Source organism: Caenorhabditis briggsae (assembly GCF_000004555.2).
Source record: "Caenorhabditis briggsae complete genome, chrII, whole genome shotgun sequence".
In the NCBI taxonomy this organism is placed as follows: domain Eukaryota; kingdom Metazoa; phylum Nematoda; class Chromadorea; order Rhabditida; family Rhabditidae; genus Caenorhabditis; species Caenorhabditis briggsae.
Window position 1 is genome coordinate 15,933,818 of NC_013486.2, and position 16,883 is coordinate 15,950,700.

General features: G+C 37.8%; 7 protein-coding genes across 7 annotated transcripts; 5 read left to right on the plus strand and 2 right to left on the minus strand.

The window, feature by feature from the left end:
• Positions 1-662: 662 nt before the first annotated feature.
• On the plus strand, positions 663-1,723 carry CBG25785 (the record flags this gene model as incomplete). Its single annotated transcript, XM_045243184.1, has 3 exons — positions 663-686; positions 1,506-1,565; positions 1,613-1,723. The coding sequence occupies 3 exons, from the start codon at positions 663-665 to the stop codon at positions 1,721-1,723; spliced, it is 195 nt and encodes a 64-aa protein (XP_045098605.1).
• Positions 1,724-2,603: 880 nt separating this feature from the next.
• On the plus strand, positions 2,604-3,986 carry CBG25786 (the record flags this gene model as incomplete). The annotated part of the gene is made up of 4 exons (XM_045243185.1): positions 2,604-2,653; positions 2,700-2,811; positions 3,498-3,599; positions 3,972-3,986. 4 exons carry the CDS (start codon positions 2,604-2,606, stop codon positions 3,984-3,986), a joined length of 279 nt encoding a protein of 92 aa, XP_045098606.1.
• Positions 3,987-6,194: 2,208 nt separating this feature from the next.
• CBG07133 lies at positions 6,195-8,597 on the plus strand (the record flags this gene model as incomplete). The annotated part of the gene is made up of 6 exons (XM_045243186.1): positions 6,195-6,263; positions 6,307-6,669; positions 7,500-7,801; positions 7,989-8,086; positions 8,152-8,432; positions 8,499-8,597. 6 exons carry the CDS (start codon positions 6,195-6,197, stop codon positions 8,595-8,597), a joined length of 1,212 nt encoding a protein of 403 aa, XP_045093388.1.
• A 580-nt stretch (positions 8,598-9,177) lies between these two features.
• On the plus strand, positions 9,178-11,088 carry CBG07130 (the record flags this gene model as incomplete). Its single annotated transcript, XM_045243187.1, has 5 exons — positions 9,178-9,277; positions 9,603-10,080; positions 10,149-10,359; positions 10,410-10,514; positions 10,783-11,088. The coding sequence occupies 5 exons, from the start codon at positions 9,178-9,180 to the stop codon at positions 11,086-11,088; spliced, it is 1,200 nt and encodes a 399-aa protein (XP_045093389.1).
• An 83-nt stretch (positions 11,089-11,171) lies between these two features.
• Positions 11,172-13,370, plus strand: CBG25787 (the record flags this gene model as incomplete). Its single annotated transcript, XM_045243188.1, has 2 exons — positions 11,172-11,240; positions 13,092-13,370. 2 exons carry the CDS (start codon positions 11,172-11,174, stop codon positions 13,368-13,370), a joined length of 348 nt encoding a protein of 115 aa, XP_045098607.1.
• CBG07129 lies at positions 11,276-11,865 on the minus strand (the record flags this gene model as incomplete). The annotated part of the gene is made up of 4 exons (XM_002632200.1): positions 11,276-11,351; positions 11,419-11,516; positions 11,574-11,673; positions 11,720-11,865. 4 exons carry the CDS (start codon positions 11,863-11,865, stop codon positions 11,276-11,278), a joined length of 420 nt encoding a protein of 139 aa, XP_002632246.1.
• A 1,993-nt stretch (positions 13,371-15,363) lies between the features above and the next one.
• CBG25788 lies at positions 15,364-16,292 on the minus strand (the record flags this gene model as incomplete). The annotated part of the gene is made up of 5 exons (XM_045243189.1): positions 15,364-15,457; positions 15,508-15,677; positions 15,730-15,914; positions 15,972-16,186; positions 16,231-16,292. 5 exons carry the CDS (start codon positions 16,290-16,292, stop codon positions 15,364-15,366), a joined length of 726 nt encoding a protein of 241 aa, XP_045098608.1.
• Positions 16,293-16,883: the final 591 nt, after the last annotated feature.

A 16,883-nucleotide genomic window follows, 5' to 3' on the forward strand; every position in this document is an offset into this window, starting at 1 on the left:
TTTTTGGTGAAAAAGAACTAATTTTTTCAACAAAAAAAAATTTCAACTAGCATAAAAACCGCCGAATCCTTCCCTTTTGTTCTTTATCACTAATTCACAATCGGTTTTGTTGGGATCAATGAACCATTGAGGCATCTGAATTGTGTCTGAAATTGAATAACGGTTATAACAAATGAATAAATCGGCTTAAACCGACCATCACTGGCGTTCGAAATGTTCATGTCGCCACAGATCGATGGAAAAATCGAGAAAACTCTCGAAAAATGCGTGATTTGCTGAAAAAGAGCGAGAAAAAACAAAAAATTAAAAAAAATACGCAACTTGTCGTAAAATATGCGACTTGCTGACCGTAGTCACATTTGCGAGGCCGACGTCGGCCGGCCGAGGCCTCGCGAGGCTTTTTCTCAATGGAGCGCGCCGAGGCCTTTTTTCTTCGGCCGAGGCTTTTTCGAGGCCGGCCGAGGCCCGGCCGCCGTTTTGGACAGCCCTGATAAAACTACAAAATCTTCGAAATTTGTTTTCCCTAAAAGATTTTGGATGTTTCGCATGACTCGTTTTTTCATGCTCTTGATTTGTACTCCACCCCATAATTAATCCCTCTACCTACCTTCTTACATTTTTCGAATTTCAAAGTATACAACATACTCCTAGCAACCTACCTCATGGATACCAAATCTGATAAAAAGGTAAGTTTTGGCAATTTGAAAAAAAGGGGTATAGAAAAGGACCCTTGAAGTCCCGTGAGCCTGTTGGCAGAACCACTGAGCTACGCTGTCCAAAATTTGAGCTCAATTATCTCGGCTCTTATTAGAGACATCAAAAAGTTGTTAACTGATAAACTGTTTATCATAATATCTATAAAATTTATCAGTTGACACATTTTCGATATACTTATAGGAACCTAGATAATTAAGCTCAAAGTTACGGTGTATTGTATCTCGACTTCTAGAAGCGCTAGAACATTGGTTTTTGTGTCAGAATGTTTCTCGAAATATCAGAAATTTGAAATTAAAAGAAATAAACTAAAAACTTTCTTTTTTTTCATGGAAAAGGTGACGTTTAGTTTAGTTGATGAGTTAAGGTTTTTCTTTGGTAATCGAATCCAATGTGATAGAAAAGAACAGGCAAGTCTAAGCTAAAAATTCTGACATGAAAAGATAAATTTTGAGCCAGAAACCACGTTTCTACGTCTTCTGAGAGCCGAGATACAGCGATTTGAAGTTGAGGAGGTTAGAGACGCAGTGTGTCGTTGTCTGCGCTTCTCCAAACTTCGAATGGATATATCTCGGCGTCTAGGGGCGCTAGAATCCTGGTTTTTGTGGCAGAATGAATCTTGAAATACCAGAAATTGGAACATTAAAGTTTATTTTTAGACCCACACTCCAAAAAGGCTACCCAGATCTGGTGACTCGGAAACTGGTCGGAATAAGAACCGCGGTGTTTCTAAAAGGGCTCAAAAGGCAAGTCTAATAGTTAAAGTATGAAAAATATATTATCATTTTCAGAAATCTCGAAAGCCGCATGTTGCTCCAGAAAGTTCCAATTCATCCCAACCACCTCAATTTGTGAGCACCTCATTAATCGATAATAATTGAAAACAGTAGCTTTTCAGCGTCTTCAAATTGGTTCCAATCAGTTCTTGACAGTTCCACAATTCGATCAACTGCTTGATCGTCTTGCCGTATCGGAACAGACCGCCAAAGCTTCATTGGGACCACAATAGCAAAAATCTGGCATAATTATATGTCCAGAAATATTTTCGGAAATTATTTTACTTGAAAAATTAGCTGTAGAAATACATACTACGTTCCCGAGAAGTTCACTGATATCTAGGTCCAGATTTTTACCCTTCACAGAACCTTTTCTTATCCCTTATCATATTTTCAAATAGTCTGAAAACCCAATTATTTCATGAGTTTTGCCAATTTTGATTCTTTATGTTATTTTGATACGAATGCTGTATATGCTCTAATATGTAGAAGCCCGCCCAATACTTGGACTTTGAGCTCCATTATCACGGTTCCCTTGAGAGATATCAAAAAGCTGTCAACTGATAAATTGTTTATCACAATATCAGCAACATTTTATCAGTTGACACATTTTTGGTATCTTTCACAGAAACCGAGATAATTAAGATCGAAGTGCATATAGAGGGCGAGTTTCTATTAGCACCTTATGGAAGCATAATGAGAAATGAGTTTCCCACGCGTTGGCCACCACCAGCATCTTTACTAATATGTCACCTGCATTTGCTTCTCTCTCTCTCTCTCTCTCTCTCTCTCTTTCTCTCTCTCTCTCTCTCTCTCCATATTTTTAATTGTTTCTACCTTTTCCTATCATACTCCTTTTACCTTCCTCCATCTTCCTAATCGGATTTACCCCCCATATGTCCCTTTTCTTCCCTCTTTCTGATCTTTTAAACGCTCTTTTTTGGATTGTTTACCGCTTTGAGAAGAGGGAAGGATAATTAGAATATACATATTTGCCAGATTTCTATAGCCTGTAACACAAATAAGGTTATATTGCACTTTTCCCAGATCCCTGTTCTCTGATATAAACTTTCAAAGCCACGATGAATTCCAAGTATTCGCAAACTGAAATCTATGATGTTCCTGATAGGTCAGAAAGTCCTGAAGTGGTCCATGGCAATCAGGTAAACTGATATGTCCATGGAATCTTTAAAAATTGCCCACTTTCAGCCTAATGTTCCCGAAAAGCCTTATGTCTGCCAAATATGTGGACGGAGGTATAAAGAAAAGAGATATTTGTTTTCTCATAAGAAAAATCACTTGGGAATCAGAAATTACAAATGTGAGTACTGTAAAAAGATGTTCCACACTAGGTTTGAGGTAGGTCTGCAAACACCATCACGCAACAATGCAGAGGAATCAAAATAACACTTTCCAGAGAGACCACCATGGGTTGACCCATGCTAATGAGCGATTTAAGTACTTCCCTTGTATTATAGCAGAATGTTCACAGAGGTTTCAAAAAATGAAAGAGCTTATGAAGCATTTAAGAGAAAGCCACGAGATTTCTGAAGAGAATAAAGCCACTTGCAGAGAATGTCCAGAGGAATTTGGAAAATGGAAGCAATTTTTTGATTCATGTTTCTAGAAAACATGAGATTGGTACGGTAAGTTGGCTTCCTATGATTCCAAGAAGTTTATGAAAAAGAGGCGGAGTCTCTCCCTTGTTTTCCAACTAAATTTTGAGCTCAATTATCTCGGTTCCTATGCGAGGTATCAAAAATTTGTCAACTGATAAAATATAGATAATGTTATGATAAGTAATTTGTCAGTTTACAAATTTTCTATATATCTCATAGGAACCGAGATAATTAAGCTCAAAGTGTACGTATAGGGTGCGCACCCCCCCCCCCTTTTTTTGCAACTGAAAGCTAACTATTCAAAATTGTGAGCTTTTCTGGAATACTAGATTCTTCAGTTTTCAGCTTTCTGAAAAGTTCTTATATTCTAAAAACTGAAAATTTTCAGAACGTCCCAATTTTCCCACTATTCCCCGCTCTCACCCATCTGCAAACACCGGAACAAACCTTAAATTTTGGACAAAGTCTTGGAAATTCAATTGTGGAAATGGTAAGATAATTAAAATTAATTAAGGGATAACTAACTGATTTTTTTAGATGAATGATCCAGATCTCTCGGCTTTGGTAGTTCCACTTCTTCCAACGATTCAGGATTTGATGAATTGTGATTTTAGAGAGTTAACAAGAAGAAAGCCAGCGGGAGTTTTGGGTGGAAGTCAGGAAGAGAAGGAAGACGAGGAAGACGAAGAAAAAGGCGGAGAAGAAGATGATGATCAAGAACATGAAGAAATCGATACTTTGAGATTAAAATAAACTACATTTTTCAATATCTATAAAATTTCAGCGTTATAATAAGACTTATTTTTTCGGGAGCACTCTTTATCGGGTCGCTTTAAATAGTTCCAAACGAAAATATCAAAAGATCATTGAATTTTAGGAGGTAAGGGAACACAACAGAGAATAGGGGAAAATAAAATTGAGGAGGAATCAAAAACCTAGAAAAATCTAGTATCCGGTGAATCAACGTTAAGACATTAAACGTAGATTGACCCCAAAATTCTAAGAATTTAGGCCAAGAAAAACCGCTACGCACACGCGACGCATCTAGAATATGACGACCCAAGGCCACATGAAACATGCGTATTGCTATGACCTTTACGGTCCCAATTGCGAGAGATTAGCAATAAGGAGAGAGCTACTAGACACTCCGTCTCTCGATACAGTGTACTCTCTCCTTGGGTGTCTGTTGCCAACTTGGTCGTGGATATCTTCCTGTCTTTTAGTGTGATGACGTCATTGGGACTGCCTTATAAAATTATAGGGATGAAGGACGTATCGAACACTAACAAAACCTTTTATTGATAATAATCCAAATAAATTAACAAGTGCGCTATTCAGAATCACTAGACGAGTCCCCTAGAGAATCCTGTGAAGAGACCCCTGGAGAATCGAGTCCCCTGGAGAATCCTGTGAAGATTTTTGGATTCTCCACCTCCACATCATTCATCTTATCAGCTCCACAACACAATCTCTTACGACAGCAACAACAAAGAACACATCCACGACACTGAGCACAATCAGAGCCAGAATAATACATCCAATGAGGATCCAGAAACAAGTTTGGGCCCAAACCTCACAAAAGGAGTTTTGGACGCAACATGTTTTATACAAGAATTTGTCATCGTCGGTTTTTTGAGGTTTCCCTTCGTCCACATTTGGAAAACAATTTTTTAAAACGTATTTTATAGAAAACAAGTTAATTAAGCTTAAAAAGCAAGATTTAAGGGCAGTTTTAGTTAAGAAATGCCGTTATTGCTCTGACAGAAGCCCACCTGATACGTACACTTTGAGCTGAATTATCTCAGTTTCCAAAATAGTTATCGAGTTTTTGTCAACTGATAAAATATTACTGATAATATGATAAACAATTTATCAATTGAGACATTTTTTATTTCTTTTTTAGTAACCGAGATAATGGAGCTTAAAGAGCAAGGTACTTACAGTCTCTACACATTTTGGTTAAGTCCTTTCTGAGTTGTTCTCGCCAGTCCTTTACGAGGATTTCCTCTTCTTCAGGCATCTTATTTTCTTCCTCGAACGTTTAGCTCCTTGGCAGATGATACTGTAGATGATTGGAAGGAAATGTTCCAGCCAGATTTATTGATTTTTCTAGAGATTTTTCCAACATTTATAGCCATCTCATTGGCTTGCTCTGGATTTTTTAAAGGTGGGGGGACAGGAGATTTTTCGTAGTTTTTTTGTAGCTAGAGTATGCATTCTACCGTAACGGTGTACAACGCTTAATGTCACTCTGCGTACAGCTGTCGTCCTCGCCTTTATGTATGCAATCGGGCGTCCGCTTTCTATTTGCCCGCGTGGCTCAGTCGGTAGCGGCGCCGCACCCTCATTCATCGCCCTCACAAGTTCAACTCCTCGAGGGGCATCTTTGAACGGAATTTCGAGAACATTATTTTTTTCATGTCCCCCCACCTTTAAAGGTTTCTGGAAAATTGGGAGGGGCTAGGACAGAGTGAACAACTTTGGGACGCCCTAGATACTCTTTTTTCTTTGGTTTTAAAATTTAATTTTTAATTGAAAAAATGTCGAGAACTTAAGCTATTTATTGTTTTCAAAAAGATTCTCAAACTTTAACAATAAAAAAAAATTTTAACCATTTTTTCAGAATCTTTTCCTTCCTTTGTTTCTCCCGCACTTATTAATCTGACACCTAGAAGGCTCATGTTAACTCTTCTCTCTCTCTCTCTCTCTCTCTCTCTCTCTCTCTCTCTCTCTCTCTCTCTCTCTCTCTCTCTCTCTCTCTCTCTCATTCCTCATCATATGCTTCTCAACACGAAGACATTGCCCTTTCTATTTCTCTGCGTCTCCTTAGTTCTCCTTTTCTCTATATTTTTCTCCACTTCATCTGAATTCCCCATTTTGGCGCGAAGCAATTCTTTTCCTAATTTTATGGGTTTTTCCTATTTTTATATCAGTATTAGTAGAAAGGCTGTCAATCAGCAATTGCTAATTCTTATGAGTTCCTCATCACTTCTTCCTCAGCATAAGGAAAAACTAGTTTTGCTAGTTCTAAATCTATTTTTAAATCAAAAAAAGACCTAAAAATAATTGTGTTGCACTTTTAGAAATGGAATCAGACAGTGAATTTGAGATGAGCGATGTTGGTTCGGAGCAAGGAGATGAGGCGGAGGATCAGGTATTTTTTGTTTTAAATTTTCTGTTTAAAATACTTTTTTCAGTTCCTCACAACCTCTGAACTAGAAGAAGAAATGGAGGGCACCATCTCTGATGTCCAATCGATTCTAGAAGTTTCCAGAGGAAGCTGCAGGATCCTTCTCCGGAAGCATAAATGGAATAAGGAGCATTTGATGGAGCACTTTCATGATTTCTCGAGTTTGGAGACCACAGAATTGTTGGTGGCTGCTTCCAATGACGGCGAATGCCCTATCTGCTGTGGTGTCGGCTCACTGAGCAGTTTGAGTTGCAACCACTCGGCTTGTGACATTTGTTGGGAAGCTTATTTGAGTCAGAGAATTGTGGCGGGAGTAGGAGGCATCGAGTGCATGGCAAACGGGTGTAAATTGCTGGCGGAGGATGAGAAGGTTGGTTACTACTAGCTAGCACTTGCTAGGTAATCTAGGCACTCAAATACACAGGATGCAGTCTTCAGGTACTCCGACATATTACTGACCCAGCTATGGTAGCTTTGTTCCGTCGGCGGATGATTGAAAGTTATGTAGAAGCCAACAGCCAATTGAAATGGTGTCCAGGAGCGGATTGTGTGAGAGCAGTGAAGGCGAGTGGTGGGACTATTACTGTCCTAACAGGATCAGACCTAAAATTTGGAGGTGGTTGAAGTGTTGTATATCATTTCGAAGGGCTTTTCAAGTTCTAAATTATACGTTTTGATTTGTTTCAAAATTGTGAAATTGAAGCAAGTTATAAGCTGTAGAAGTTAGCACACCAGAAATGCTCTGATAGTAGCCCATTCTATACGTTCACTTTGAGCTCAATTATCTCGGTTCCCATGCAACACTTCAAAATTGTGTCAACTGATAAAATGTCACTGACATTATGATAAACAGTTTAAACGTACAGCATATGTCCCTAGTATGAATACCTTCAGACGCCTTCTGAATTCTAAGAAATTACTAAATCTTAGAAATTTTGTCTTCTCCAAGATTGGGATATTACGCATGACTCGTTTCTATGCTCATGATTTGTATCCACCCCATAATTAATCCCTCTACATCCTTTCGGTTTTCAAGATATATTTGTATTAGACAAATTCGCATATTTAATTAGTTGACCATATCTGAAAAATTTGGCAATCTTGCCTTTTCGGATTTCGAAATCTAGGAGGCTTGAAAAATTTTCAAGATTCCGGAGTTTTTGGATTTTTTACTTCCAATGAAAAGTTCTCAAATTCCAGCTAACCCATACCGACAACCACCCCATCACTTGCCCCTGTGGATGCACATTTTGTTTCTCATGTGGTGAAAATTGGCACGCACCAGTCTCGTGTCGCCTTCTGAGAATCTGGAATCTCCGCTGTATTGATGACACCGAATCCTTCAACTGGATCAATGCGAACACCAAAGACTGTCCGAATTGCAACAAGCATATCGAGAAGGCCGGCGGGTGTAATAAGATCATGTGTCAGTCTTGCCGTTTTCTATTCTGTTGGATGTGTTTGAAAAATTGGGATGCACATGGGTATAGCCCGTGTAATAGGTAAGTCCTTGGGGTAAATCTCAAAATTAAACCTTCTGGAAAGATTTTTGTTTTTATTGGAACTTTCTAGCTCCTCTAGAACCCGAGATAAAGTCACTTGAATTTTAGAGAGACGCAGACAGTTAGCGCGTCTCGTTATCCAACTGTTCAGTTCCCCATGTAGAATTAAATCTGGTTTTTCGTTCAGTTTCGAAGTGAAGTCAGCTAAAGATGCTCGAGAACAGTCCCGATTCGATTTGAATAGGTACCTATTCTACTATAATCGATTTTTGGGACATCAGAGGAGTCTGAAATTAGAGGAAAAGGTAATCCAGTTAAAGAAACCCCTAAATATTTTTCCGTAATTTCAGCTCAAAGCAAAGTTCAAGTGAAAATGGAGCAACTCCAGAAGAGATCTACAATGACGTGGATCGATGTTCAATTTCTGCCAGATGCCATAGAAGTGCTTTCGGCGTGTAGACGTACTATGATCTATACATATGTATTCGCATTCTATTTGGAAAGGAATGATAATCAGAGTCTGATTTTTGAGTCTAATCAGAAGGACTTGGAAATGGCCACAGAGCAGTTGTCAGCGATTTTGGAGCAGCAATTGGATTTGAGTGGGGATGTGAGGATGTTAAAGTTGAAGGTGGGAAGATTCGCTAGATTCTAAAATTCCAAGATTCCAAGATTCCAAGATTCCAAAATATTCCAGGTCCAGGACACATGCCGCTATGTGGACCACCGTCGGAAACTTCTTCTAGGCCACTGTACCGAGGGAACCGACCAAGGAATCTGGAAATTTAGCGAGTAATATGCATATGTGTCATTTTTCATGTGTATGTAAATTTGAATAAATGTGATTTTCAAATTTTTTCTTGAACTTGTTATTTTACATATGGCTTAAAAAAGAACCAAAAAAGTGTCGTCCAGAAATCTATAAATAGCTGAAAAACTAGGAATTTTCAGAAAATTCTGTGAATACAAAGTTTTTAATCTAGGCATGTTTTACACTCTCCAAAAGTGTTAAAGTTATTTTAAACTTGACAACCGAGCTCTATGCTTCTGAAAATGTCAAAAACCAATTGGAAAATTTGCCATTTTATATCTTATTGACCTGTATTATTGGCCGGTATTGACTGGTAACCTAGGCTGTTGTCTTCCCAAATGTGCACCACCCTATTGATTTCTAAAAATCAATCCCATTATCCTCCTTGTCAGACCAACAACAGTACCTCTCTCCCTCTTCTATTAGTAAACGCCTATTGACTTTCCTATCTATCGATTTTTCGTTTTTCCTTGTTTACTTTTTCCTCATTTTCTTTGTCTTATTTTCTTGAATACTTTTTTTTCTTATTGATTTTCTCCTAAATTTACTAATTCCAGAAGCCGTTATGGCCCCGATTGCTCGTGGAGACAAGCGTGCATTTTTCGACGTCAGTATCAATGGAGAGCCAGCTGGGCGCATTGTTTTTGCACTATGGAATTTTAGTTGTGAGTTTGAAATTTTTTGGAATCGAATTTCCATACAACCTGCCTTCTCTATACGTCCACTTTTAGCTCAGTTATCTCGGTTCATATGAGAGCTATCAAAAATCCATCCACTGATAAAATATTGATGATGTTATGATACATATTTAATCAGTTGACAGCTTTTAGAAATCTTCACGAGGAGCCGAGATAATTGAGCTCAAACTTAAGCCATCCATTCCATCCCCCCTTTGAATCCCCCTTGACTTTGATTGAAGTATGGTCAAATTTCAGTCGAGTTACTATGCACCGAAATCGACGCTTTTCAAGCCTCATCTAATATTTACAGGCCCCAATACTGTCGAAAACTTCCGCTCACTGTGCACCGGAGAGCTTGGTGAGCTCTATGGACACCCAGCCACCTACCAAGGCTCCATCTTTCATCGTGTCATCAAAGGATTCATGATCCAAGGTGGCGATATCACCCATAAGAATGGTCAAGGCGGATTTTCAATCTACGGACGCCAATTTGACGATGAGAATCTCTCCTTAAAACATAACAAACCTTATCTTCTATCCATGGCAAATCGAGGACCAGATACCAATGGATCCCAATTTTTCATTACTACCCAGGAGACACCACATTTGGATGGAAAGCATGTGGTGTTTGGAGAAATCGTGAAGGGGGTTGATTTGGTGAAAAGGATCGAGAATCTGGAGGCTGACGAAGAAGACAGGCCGTTGGATAAGGTACAAGTGGTGTATTCCGGAGAGATGGTTAAGAAGGGAGGAGGAGTGAAAGATCAGAAGGAGGAGAAGAAGGAAGAGTGAGTTTTTTATCATTTCGTTGAAAGATTCTTGGATTACTAATATCCAATAAATTCCCATATTCCAGAGAGCCATCCGGTGTCAAGATGGACGACGAACCGAAAACCAACAACTGGCTGATGCGTCGTTCTCGGTCTCCAGAAGACAGGAAGAAAGATTCAGAAGATAGACGTCATCGTCGTCGGGATGACCACCGTCGTGAAAAGCGACGTTCTCGCTCCAGAAGCCGGCGCTCCAGAAGTCCACAAGATCGTGAGAAAAGAGATAGGAAGAGACCGGTGAGCAATATGAGCCACCCTAACCAATAAGCAATCTGAAACTTTTCCAGACCATCACCACCAAGGACGGCGTCAAAATCAAGGGACGTGGAAAAGTGACATTCTTGGGGAATCGCACTCGATCGGCCACTCCGCCACACTGGAGACGTGAGGAGGTGAGAATCCGGTTTCTAGATTTCCAAAATTCTCAAGTCCTGGATTCAGAATCTCTGGACATTCTAGTTTCCAAAGTTTCCTAAATTTGAGAATTTGAAGTGTGAAGTGTTCGAGTGTTGGATTATGAACCTTTGGAAACGATTCAGAATTTTCAAGAGTATTGACTCCACAATGTTTAGAAGTTGTGGATTCAACATCGAAATTTTTGAATCCCGAATTCCAGAAACTAGAAACAACACCTTCAATCCCAATTTTCTATCATTTCAGAGCAAAAAACAGACTCTCGAAGAGCACCGAAAACGTCAAGAAGATCTCGAGGATCGTGAGAAGCGTCGAGCCCGACGTGACAAGGAATACGAAGAGCGTCGCGCTCTCCGTGAAAAGGAGCAAAGAGAAGAGGAAGCTCGTCGTGAGCTGGATCGTCAAAAAAGAGAAGCCGAGGAGGAGTTGGAGAGACAAAATGCTTCTGCTGAGGCTACAGTAAAAGGAGAATCTGAATCTTCTCCATCTTCCAAGGATTCTTCAGAATCCTCATCTTCTTCTGACTCTTCAGATTCTTCAGATTCTGACTAACTTTAACAAATCATTTTTTAAGCTTATCTCATAATTTGATTCTCACATTTTTTCCACTTTTCCTGTAAAAAAAGGTACAAAATATGCAGAAATTCTTTATTTCAATTAGAGATTCTGGAATTCCAAAAGTTCGAAATTCCAGAAAAAAACCGGTTTCACATTTCTTTCAATTTTCAAAAAAGAGGTCTCAATACATTGGAAGACAAGCACTTTCGGTGACGTTCTCGGCGTTGAAAAGATCCACATTGAAATCCACTTGTTGTCTGTAAGTAATTAATTAATTAATTAATTAATTAATTAATTAATTGAGCATCCTAATTAGTTACTTACGGTCCACGAACGCTCACATCCACCGCCTCTGGCCGAATACACCAATACTGTCCGGTCGGTGTGCAGCTGTGACTGACTTGGTAGGCGATTTCGTATTCCTGAAGGATTACTGTACTTTAAAAATTTTTTAAATTAAAAAAAATATTTTGACCTACTGGCGACACGTCTCCATCTGGATTGAACTCCCACTTGAACACCTTCCGCTTCTCGCTCGTGCACAATCTTTCGAATGTCAGAATGTCATGAGTGTCGTCGCTGGAATTTTAATTTTCTTTCAATTTTAAAATTTTTAAACTCTTACTAATCCTCCTCATAGATGTACAAATCGGCGCACCAATATTTTTGATCGATCCCATCACATGTCATGTCCATTTTGACATAAATTGGGTCGGAATGGACGAGAAGGGAGAGAAGCAGGAGGATTACTGTAGTTAGAAGTTGGAGCATTTTTGGGGAAGGAATAGAAAAGAAAGAGAGCATTGGGGTAGGGAAAAATATATGATGATAATTCCAATTTTTTATCAGATTTCACGGTTTTCGAAAAAATCTCGGCGGATAATTTTGGATAAATTGGTTCAATAGATCTGAAAATCCAAATTTTTGTTTCTTGATTCAATTTCTAAAATTTTGATTTTCAAATGTTTCAGAACTTCAGAATATAACAACCTTCAGAATTTCAAAATTTCATATTTCAAAATATCAAAAACTCAGAATTTAAGAAAATATGAATTACAACATTTCCAAAATTTCAGAATCTCGATATCTCAGAATCTCAGAATTTCAGAATTTCAGAATATCAGAAACTTAAAATTTTACCATTTCAGAAAATTAGAGTTTTGAAATTTCGGAATGTCGAAATTTTAAATCATTGAGGTTTTTGAATTTCTGTAATTCGAAAATTTGTAAATTCAGAAATTCAAAAATTCAGAAATTCAGAAATTCAGAAATCCGAAATTCAGAAATTCGAAATTTCAAAATTTCAGAGTTTCCAAATTTCAGAGCTTCGAATTTTCAGAGTTCCTTAACTTCTGAAAGCTTAAAAATCTGGAAATCTGGAATTACGAAACTTTAAAAGTTTGAATCTGAAATTCAAAAAAAGTTTAAAAAAATGAAAAAAAAAACCATAAAATAGCAAAAAATTCATTTTTTTCAATAAAGTTATTCTCCAAAAACTTTCCTAAAATTTCTCCGCTTTCCCAACATATCCCTTGTATTTACTGCTGCTCTCCTCTTTTCGTTTTTGATAAATCAAAAATATGAGCAATCCAGAAATCAGAAGAACGAGCAAAAGAGCCGATCCGGTCATTCCTTTTGAGTGGCCGTTCACGAGCAGATGAACGTGCTATACTTATCAGTACGTAAATCTTTAAAAATTTTTTTGATTTTCAGAAATTCTTAGTTTTTGGAATCCTTACAAGCTTCACAAATAAAATCTTCTGTAGCGGATGCCATTTTTGAAAATATTTTTCGAGAGATTTCAAAAAATTGATAAGAGAAAATGACCAAAAGTTCGTGTTCAGCCACTTTTTTGTCCTAAAAAAGATAGTTCTTATCTTGAATTTCAATAGTGTTATTCTCATATTTTCAAAATTCATTGAATTTATTTACAAATGCTGGGTTTTGAGGTTGGACTTTTTTCTCTAAATCTGTCAGATTCCATCAACTACTTTCAGACCATTCTCATCATTCTTCTCCAACTTTGCGCCCTTCCAATCTTGATTTTTTGCTCAAAATCTCAGAAAAAAGATACTAGAAAATCAGCCAAAAATGGGAAAAATGGGAAGATGGCACCGGAAAAAACGAAATCTAAAACTGGATTAGCTACAGAAGAGCCGAATTCAAACAAAGGAGCTGAGGATAAGAAAGAAGAAGACGTTAAAAAAGATGCTCAAGAAGCACCAGCAGCTGAGCCGGAACCAGTCAGAAAGGAGATTGAATCGGAAACTTTTTAGTGCTATTTTTAGAGAATAAACTTTTGGAATGTTCTTTTTTTTTAATTTTTAATTGTTTTTGACTATCTGGAATATTTGAAATGTTGACCTTTTTGTAGGTCCTTACAGTTTACCTTAAAATTTTGACAACTCGGAAACAATTTTTCAAGCCTATCTCGTCTTCTTTTTTCGCTCTGTTTTCTTTTCCAACTGCTTCCTCTAAAAGAAATAGAACCTCTTATAAGGAGACGCCAACATCACTTTTCTGATAAGGAGACGCAGATAGTTAGAAAATCTTGCAATTGGCGTGGTGCCAAGAAAATCTTTTGGTGTGAGGGGAGGGGGAAGAAGAAGAAGGGGAAGAAGAAGGGGAAGGAAGAAGAAGAAGAAGAGGATTAGAAGGTAATGAGCTAGAGCGCACCAGAGCCAAAACGAACTACAAAACAATTATGAGAAGAGGACAACAGAAAAAAGTACATGAATTTTTGAAGAATTGGGAATAAAAGTTATTCCAGAAGTTAAGGATTTCGGGAACTCAGAAAGAGTGAGAATCGATTTTCAAGCTCTATCCTCTAAAAGCCTAGTATCCAAGAATTTGAATTTTGTAAAACATATCCTACAACTTGAAAATATCCATTCCCAACTTTTCTAGAATATGAAGCTGTTAAAGAATCCGGAATATCTGAAATCCACTTTTTCAGGACTTACCTCAATTTCTCGTCTTGGGCATTCTGAGATCTGAAAAATCTGAAAGTTTAAAATGAAAGTTTTAAATTTAATATTTCTATCTCACAATAAATAATTTTCTAGATATTTGTAACATTTAATTGATAATTGATAATTGATTAAACATGATGATTGATTAAAAATTGATAAATAATTGAATAATTATAAATATGTTCCATCTATAAAAATTATTTGCTATTTAATAGAACTAGAATTGGAAATTGGAAATCTGGAAATATGTATTTTTTATTGACTCACCTTGAAAGAAAGAAATTCTAGGACAATTGAAATCCTATATAACTTGAAATTAAGAATCTGAAAATCTTTTTCTTCAAATTTGACTCACCAAGTACTCAAGAGAATAGTGTAATCCGATGTATGAAAATTGAATGACTTACCAATTTCTGGGAAGAAAAGACTTCAGGAAAAATACTCACCATCTGAATGTAAATATCGTAATCTAAAATTTTCATCGTCCAAAATAAATAGGAAGTTATAATTGATCCAAATAGTTCAAACTTACTAAATCTCTGAAATTCTATTAACATGAAAAACATTTAAGAAAAGACTCACCAATTAAGCATCCATATACCGTAATCCAGAGGAATCATCATCCGAAATAAATAGCAAATTAAAAGTAATCCAAATATTTCAAACTTACCTGAAATCTCTGAAGCTTTTCAAAAATTAAGGAAAACAGGAAGCTCGAATTTCGAAGCGATGCTTGTTTTATTGAAACTCATTTTGGAATGTGCACAGGGAAAGAAAATTATATAGCCGCGGAGATGGATTAGTCACACAGGGAGCACTAATTGGGGGAACCGGGGTAAAGGGCACAGGAAGCTTCAATTGAGTGGAAACGGGGAAGAATTGAGGAGAACTATTAATCTGGTATTAGTGTGCAGGTAAAATTGAGGAAAAGAAGGTCTTTGGATTCCAAAGGTAATGTTGAAGACAAGATTCTGGATTCTGGAGGGAAGGTAAATCCGGAGCCTTGCAGTTCGAATAGTGATAACAAGAGAAAGTGATAATCAGGAGAGCAGGAAAGTTTGGGATCTCTAGGTGGGCATTACAACCGATGGCAGGGAATTTAACAGGGTCAGTTCGCATAGATAACTTGAAATTGAGATTCTTAAAAAAACAAAAAAAAGAACAGTTGGCAAAACAAAGAACAACTTTGAAGGAAATTGAAAACGAAAAGTTAGAAATGAGATGAAAAACAAGACAAAAAACAACTGAAAACTATTAATCTTCGTCTCGAAATTGGACATCGAGGTGACGTCTGATTTCAACGACACTTAGCTCGAAAGTCCAACAGCTTCAACTCGATGACCTTATCACGAGAATCGGTCTCAATTACAAATTTGTCTTGCGATTCTTCCCTGAAATTAAGGTTTACAGTTCAAATGAAACTTTTGATAGTTCAACTTACAGGATCTTGGAAAAGAAGGAAGTCTTGAAATTGAGCATCCAATTAAAACTGCCCCTCATTTTGATGGTCATCTTGGTTTCAGGCGCGGTGTCTGTCCACCTCTTAGCCATTTCCGAGATGGCCTCCGGATAGCTCACAAAATTGAAGAACATGGTTCGGACGTTTGGCATCTGGGAAATTGTTTTATTTCTCATATTTATAGTGTTTGAAAATACCACTTACTGGGATCTTCAGAATCTGTTTCAGGGGTATTGCCATATTCGAATGGCTGAGCTTCACCTCCCTTAACAATTCTTTATTGGACTTCTCAAGAAGTCTCATTGTAAGGCGATTAGGCTTTCCTTCTATTGAATTTATGAAGAATGCGGATGCGGAAGAAACTATCTCCAAATCCGCTGAACTGAGATCTGAAAATAATGAGCTCGAAATTGAAATTTTGGTATTTTTTTCAATTTTCAACTCACCAAGGTTTCCCTTTGATTCGAACTGACTGATTACACTATACTCCAAAATAAAAGAAATCATGCACACACCTTCCTTGAGGGCACCAGAATTCCAAACTTCACCAGATGCGCTTATGACCGTGAAGACATTGGAGACTATGTCATCGTAACAGATTGTGACGCTTTGGATCTCAAATTTCCCACGATGTATGTGATAGGAAGGGAATCGTCGAAGTCTGGAATTTGTTGCTACGAATTTATATACTTTTTTTGAACTCACCTCTGGACGAATATAGTTTGGGAGGCTTCTTTCATGTGTGGAGCGATAACTGAAGTAGGCATGTTTTTGGAGGTAGAAGAGAAGGGTTTAACAGGGAGACAAGCAGAAGCTCAGGAGCTGATTTCTTGAAAGAAAAGAAATCAGAAGGGAGGTCTCACGACGAGCTCAGGAGGTAATGAGAGAGAAGCGACGCCTGTAAAAAAATTTTTGAAAAATTAGTAATTTTCTAATTGGAGAGCAAAACGATAGAGAGAGAGAGAGAGAGAGAGAGAGAGAGAGAGAGAGAGAGGGAAAGAGAGAGAGAGAGAGAGAGAGAGAGAGAAAATTATGAACACTTTAAGCGAGGCATACTTGTAAAATTCCGGGCCGGCCCGCCAAAGCCCGGGCCGGGCCTGAGGAAATTTTCAAGGCCCGGGCCCGGCCCGGAAGGTCCGGTGTCAAAAATTCTGTATTTTTGAGCCAAATTTTGAGCTCTCAATATAATTTTTTCCGTTTTTTTTTTTCGTATTTCGGATTGTGTGTCTGTCTGATCAAAAAAGATCGAAAAACTCGAAAAAAAATTTTTTGGTCGAAAAAAATCACATAAGGGTCCCCCCTTATGTGTTTTTTGAAAATTTCGAAACTAGTGAAATGACGGGCCCGCCGGGCCGGGC